Source organism: Clytia hemisphaerica, unplaced genomic scaffold (genome assembly GCF_902728285.1).
Source record: "Clytia hemisphaerica strain Z4C2 unplaced genomic scaffold, Clytia hemisphaerica genome assembly, whole genome shotgun sequence".
Lineage (NCBI taxonomy): Eukaryota > Metazoa > Cnidaria > Hydrozoa > Leptothecata > Clytiidae > Clytia > Clytia hemisphaerica.
Genome location: NW_027104365.1, coordinates 37,874 through 44,289, shown reverse-complemented (window position 1 = coordinate 44,289; position 6,416 = coordinate 37,874). Strand labels below are relative to the sequence as shown.

At 34.1% G+C, this 6,416-nt stretch overlaps 2 protein-coding genes across 2 annotated transcripts; both read left to right on the top strand.

Annotated features, from left to right (window-relative positions):
• On the top strand, positions 1-545 carry LOC136818404 (probable splicing factor, arginine/serine-rich 7; the record flags this gene model as incomplete). The annotated part of the gene is given in 1 exon segment (XM_067074739.1): positions 1-545. A coding segment is annotated over 1 exon segment (366 nt), but the record flags the coding sequence as incomplete, so codon positions are not given.
• Positions 546-755: 210 nt separating this feature from the next.
• LOC136818405 (leucine-rich repeat protein 1-like) lies at positions 756-3,575 on the top strand. Its single transcript, XM_067074740.1, has 4 exons — positions 756-939; positions 1,296-1,394; positions 1,599-2,347; positions 2,605-3,575. The coding sequence occupies exons 1-4, from the start codon at positions 775-777 to the stop codon at positions 2,867-2,869; spliced, it is 1,278 nt and encodes a 425-aa protein (XP_066930841.1). The 5' UTR covers positions 756-774; the 3' UTR covers positions 2,870-3,575.
• Positions 3,576-6,416: the final 2,841 nt, after the last annotated feature.

Below are 6,416 nucleotides of genomic sequence, written 5' to 3'. Positions count from 1 at the left end.
CGATCGCGCGATAGACGTCGAAGGAGAAGATCTCCTACCAAGTCACCCTCCCGATCACCACGACGTCGAAAAAGAAAATCCAAATCCAGATCTAAGTCACGCTCCACCTCACCTAAACGAAAGTCATCTCGCAAATCGAACTCGCGTTCGCCTGATCGTGAGCGCTCGTCCTCTTCAAAGAAGAAAAAGAAAGATAAAAAGAAGGAGAAGGAAAAGGTCGATGAAAAATCTGACGATAAAGAACTTAAGAATTTGTTGAGTAAGATTAAAACTTTCGAAGAGAAGACACATGGTGATAAAAAGGAAAAGAAAGGCAGCGAGGAGCCGGCTTCAAGTAAGAAAGAAAAGGAGAAGGATAAAGAATGAATTGTTTTAGTGGGGTTATCTTTATTCTTGTAGAATACATGAAAGACCAAACGTTTGGAAGCTTGATCGAGGGAGGTTGAAAAAAAAAATCTCGATACCTTCGTATTCTGTGCAAAATATTCAGATGAAATGTAAAACAATTTTTAGTTTGTGAACAAATGATTTTTAATCACTTTTTATCAGTTTTTTCGTACAACTCAATTGTTTCCCAAAATATCCTTTACTACTCTAATCCCAAATTTTTCTTATGATACAGTCTTTGAAAAACTGATTTTTCGAGATTTTTACTTTAATTCAGTTTCCCATTTCTTTGTTTATTATATACTTTTCACTTGTCTCTGTATGATCAAAATACAATAACACTTGTTTCACTGCATTTTGTTTTCAGATATAAGAAATACAGAAAAAATGTTATTAAAATGTGACTTGGTGGTTTTAAACCGTTCAGCACCTGGGATGGAGAGCCGTAAATGTCACTCCACCTTCATGCTGGGCAAAGAAAAGAAGAAAGACAAACATGAAGTCTTTTTCACTATTTATTCCGCCAAAAGTAAAAGTGGTACCAAGTATAAGGTTTGTCGTCAAATTCCATTTCCATTGTTGGTCAATTATTCGGATGTATTGTATATTTGACTTTGCAGTAATTCATTTACGACTTACTTACCTACAGTCAGGGTTTCAAAATTCAAGATGGAATCCGCGGCTATTTACTTTTATTGTCGAAACTTTTAAGATATTGTTTTTATGAGTTTCAAATCATGTGCGCCTCCTACCATGACAAAGCAGAATTAACAAATAAATTTTTCAAATTGGAGCTTGTGTGAAGTTGAAGGCGACGTAAGTCGATCTTTCTCTTGTTATGAAATGCTGTGTTTGTTAGCAAATGGAAGTTAAATGTCAATTATAAATTGATTTTCTTTAAACATTAGGTTCATGACAATATACTGAAAGTGCACAACCGGTTCGCAAGGGAAGGCAAATGTACATTATCAATGAAAACCCCTCCACATGATTTGGCAATATCTAAGGTTTGATATCCTTCCTTTTATTCGAACTGGTTTGAGCGTTATTTTCATATCTTTGTTTTTTTAATTAAAGAACCTCCTCAAAGAATTCGGATGTAAATTAGTCTTTTTTCTGGATTCCTCGAGAAACACCGATGGAACAACGATACAGGGATGTTCCCAAATAAAGAGGGCGACAAACATTTTTTACTTTTCTGCACTTTCCAGGCGGACGTCAACGCATTGAAGAAATTTTTACACGTTTTGAAGTTGGTCTTTAACAAAGAGGAGATCAGCAACATATCGGAATTGGAAAATATTTTAAAAGTCAAAAAATGTGATATCGAAAAACCGAAAGTAAAAATGCAAGTTCTCTCACGGAAAGAATATCCTTTGAAAAATGGATTTCCATCGACGTTGGAGACGCTTATCATCAATGGATGTGTTTTACAAAGACTAGATGCTCGAATTTTGAAACTATCTGCTCTCACTATTTTGGATTTGAGTGAAAACAAATTGAAAACATTACCCGAATGTTTAGATGGGCTTAAAAGTTTAAGGTGCTTGAATTTATCAAATAATGACTTTGATTGTTTTCCATGTTGCTTACTACGGAGTGAAACTGCTGACAGGATTCACATTCTAGAAATGAACTTCAATAAGATTTCATATCTTCCAAATAATATCGTCCGTTTAAAGAACCTTCATACCTTGAAGATAAAAGACAATCATTTAGTCTCTATCCCGCATTCATTTGGAAATATGAAATCGTTGCAAAGGCTGGAATTGACCAATAATATGCTGCAATGTCTACCTTGGAGTTTTTTGAAGTTGAAATTCGATTTTCTTGATATTAGTGGAAACGCATTCGGTGAAATGAATGTCGGTTTACTGGATGAGAAATATCATAAAGAACTTCCGGTGCCGTCAACACTGTTTGAAATTTGCTGCAGAAAGATTATTCAAACGGATACCAAGTAAAAAACTTTATTCTTTTAACTTGGCTAAAACGTAATCCTTTTTACCTGAGGGCCTTTATATATGTGTCAACTCTGTATTTTTAATTTATTTTCTCCACGAGTTCTGCACCACGATTTAAGTTTCACAGATAGATTTTGACCTTATGGCCAAAAACTTGTAGCTTGGGTTTCATATACAGGGAAAGCTACTTCAGTCTGCCGTTGAAACTATCTTGATTCTAACACTATTCATTGTTCTCGAATTTGAATTTCAGGTCGAAAGATTTGCAACGATTGCCAACTTTATTGAAAGACATTCTCCGGTCACCGAAATATTGTCCTTGTGGGATGCCATGCGTCAATGAAGGGATCCCTTATGTGTTCTCGTACGATGTCTCGCGGCTGACTCACGCCATGTCTTATAGTATGGAAAGAGACCACCTAAAGATATTGAATTATTTATGTTCTATGAAGTGTTATCAATCGTATTGCAAAGACCCTGTTCTTTTTCAAAGGCGCGGATTTTTGAAACGAAAATGAAACGTATTTGTCATTATTTCACTGTTTTATTTTTAAGTACCATATTTTTGCAACCTTTTAAAGAATATTCATTCATTGACTTCATCTTTCTCGAAGTTTTCAGGACTTCGAAGGTAATCCCGGTAAAAACGTTTTTTGCAGCTCTATTTTTTTTTTAATATTTAAATTTTTGAAATTTTTCTGTTGCAATCTTTTAATCCCGCTGGTATACAGCTTAAGTCAACTTTTATATATTGAGACGTGGATGATGTAAAACTTTTCGCGAAGTCAAAAAGTCGCGAAATTTAGCTAATTTAAGTTTCGTGAATTATGGTTTTAGCTGAAACTTCACAGATAGAACTTTCGCGAATTCATATAAAATTTACCTTTTTTGGTAACAAAAACTATAAAATACGCAAAAATTTTGCAAGCAGTGCAAAAATGAGTAGAAAAGTTAATTTTTTGCGAATTTTTTTTCTCGCGTTTTTAAGGTTTAATTTCTTACTAGTCTGAATCGCAGACCTCTACAAAACCCAAGGTAGTATCTATAAGGAGCACGAATCCGTTAGTGGATGCCAGCAGCCTAATTTCTTGCCTGGCAGAAGCGAAAGTTTCTGCCCTTATTAAAGTAGTCATTCCTTCCAATATTTCCTAACCGCGTTTAAAATTGAAGTTCAATTTACTGTTTTAATATGCTAAACTAGTCTTGTAATTTTTGATTAATATATTTTAGAAATATACGACTTTTACGTTTTATAATTTTTGCGACAAATTTCTTTCCTCAGATTTCCACTGGGTCTCGGCTTTATTACTGTTAGTTTTTGTTTTGGCGAACGACCCAAATAAACAACTTTCTCGGATGATTGCACTTTTTTCGAATGGCTAAAGGCAGGGGTAAACGATTCCAACATACCATTTTCTCTCTGTTGGGCGGAATGTGGAATCGTTTACTCGAATGCAAAAATCGGACAGGAAGAAAATATTATGTTGGAAGAAGAAAAAAAGAGTCGGATTGGATCAAAGATTTAGTTCAACATATTATCCTATTTTTCGTTTACTCAGGTTACAACCAACATTTGAAAGGGAATGACGTCATTAGAAATAATATCGAATGTATTTTTTGTAAAAAATTCGAAAAAGTTCATAACGAATTTAAAAAGATTGTAGAGAAGCAGCTAGATCAAATATTTTTGTTCAGAAAAATCCCAGCGGGAGCACTGAAGTTAAGCGATCTACCTAGGTAGAAGCGGCCTTCAAGGGTACGTTTTTCAGGCTTCCCAAACTGCACTGTAAGAGTGTAAAAAGTGTGAAGAAAAGTTTAGAAATTGATCGTTCTTTTTCAATGTTGCGAAGTACTCTTAATCAAAATTGTTAATTTTTCGAAAATTTTCCGTCCCCCCGGACCTTATTAGAACCCCCCCTGTTTATTAATTTTTAAGAATATTTTCAGCTGTCAAAGAGAAGGCCCCTTATTGTGCTCTAAATAGCCTTATTTTTGGGTTTCATAAGTACAATTCCCCCCCGTTTACTAAAATCTCGAAAATTTTCCAAAAATTTTCGCATTAATTTTGACCGACATTAACATTATTAAAGTCCTGAGAGACGTTGACAGCACTGTCAAATGGATCAATGTCCATGATAGCCTGGAGATCCATGCTGTGATTTCTTATTTTATATACTTATGGCGAAATATATAGCATGGTATGGGCTGAGAGTTAGAATTTCCCAGATCCTAATAAGTATATGTAATCACATGATAACGAGTGCAATTCGAATATAATTGCACGAGTGATTTTTTTGTTATTAATTTTCTGAGTCCGAAAGGACGAGGAAAATTCGAAACAAAAAAATCACGAGTGCAATTTTTGAATTGTACGAGTTATTATGTGATTACGAGCTAATCGCGCAATGGCTGTCAATACTTTTTCCTAGTTAGGAAAGTAAATTACAGAAATTACACTGTGAGCTTTAAATTTTTCTCTTTTCTTTATGTCTTTCTTTTATTGTTGTTTATTGATTTTCTTTCTCACAAAATAAATTTCGAATGCAATTAAAACTTTCGATGCACAAAAAAATGTAAGAAAAAACATTAAAATCAATTTTGTAAACATTGGCGCGGCATTGGAGAGTGTGATTAACGATTAATTGCTCTCTACAGGATGCAATTAACGATTAATTGCTCTCTTTGAGGGCGTGCCAAATAAGAAAAAATAACCCATCGTGCGATTACGGTTGAAAACATAGCCAATCAAATTTTGTTATTCTTTTACTGGTCACACTTTCTTAGAGAAAACGCAACTTCCGAAATTTGGTTTTTATTTTAGTAAGTGAGGACAGTCCTAAATTCGAATTTCCCACTGTAAATTTTTTGAGGCAGATATCTGCCTCACAGGTCCTGTATACACCAGATTATAAAAAAATACAGGACGGTTTTTTTGCCCATGTCCATGATTGATGAAAACAAATGAAAAAGTGCCCCAATTTCTAAGTTGAGCCATGTGTACTTCTAAATAACATTAAAACTGATTTTACAAAAATTACTTTGTTTACAAGGTACCTAAGAGGATGATGCTGTAGAAAGTTTTAATTATTTTTACTTCTCAGTACCAAAAAGCCAAACAGTGGGGTTCTGTGTACAAAACAGCGGTATGTATCAGTACTTTACAGCAGATTTTAGACACCCACCCACCCCTATAGTCAGTATAGTACAAAATACTATCCAGCAAATAAACTCCCTGTCATAAACAGCTCGAGAAATTAAAAAAAAAGGTTTTTCTGGTGATAATCGGTTGGTCCGGCGATTTTTAGAAAGTTCCGGCTTCAAAAATCAGTGTTATGAAAAATTAAACCATGCTTAATCGTGGGCATTTTTATAAATAAAGTTTTTGTGTGAAAAACCTAAGAAACATAGCAAAAAAAACCCACAATAAAAATTTGCAAAAACGGTGATTTCCAGCACATTTCCGTCATTTTCGGCAGGAAAAAAATTTCCTCGAAAATCTGACTCATTGTTGAAGATATGTTTGGCATTGTTAATTAATGCGCATCGTTGTTCAAAAAATCAATGATGAAATCTCGAGAAAATGCCAGTTTTCCGGCATTTTCAGCCGGAAATGATTTTTTTCGAAAACCGGGCTCTATTACATTTTGGGCATAACAATTTTTGTGCCAAAGACCAGAAAAAATTAATGAGCCAATCTTGAGAAACGCTTGTAACAGACGAACGGACGGACGAACGAACAAAGGTAAAATTAGAGGACCTCCGAGGTAGGTCCAAAAAGGAATTTGTGACACAGAAGATATTTTGATGCGGTCATTGTTAAAGGCTTTTCTTAACAAGAAAACATATTCGAAACATGAAACTTACAAAACAGCAAAAATATATAATGAATGAAAAAGAACAAAAAATATCATGAAATTAGTGTCGTTTTCAAAATAACATAATCTATCAACAGTTTAAAAAATTCTTAAAAATTCGATAAAGTTGTTTTATCGCCAAAACTATAAAAGGACAGTTTGTGTGAAAAGTTTCATAGGTAAACGTTTTTTTATAAGAACATTCAAAATT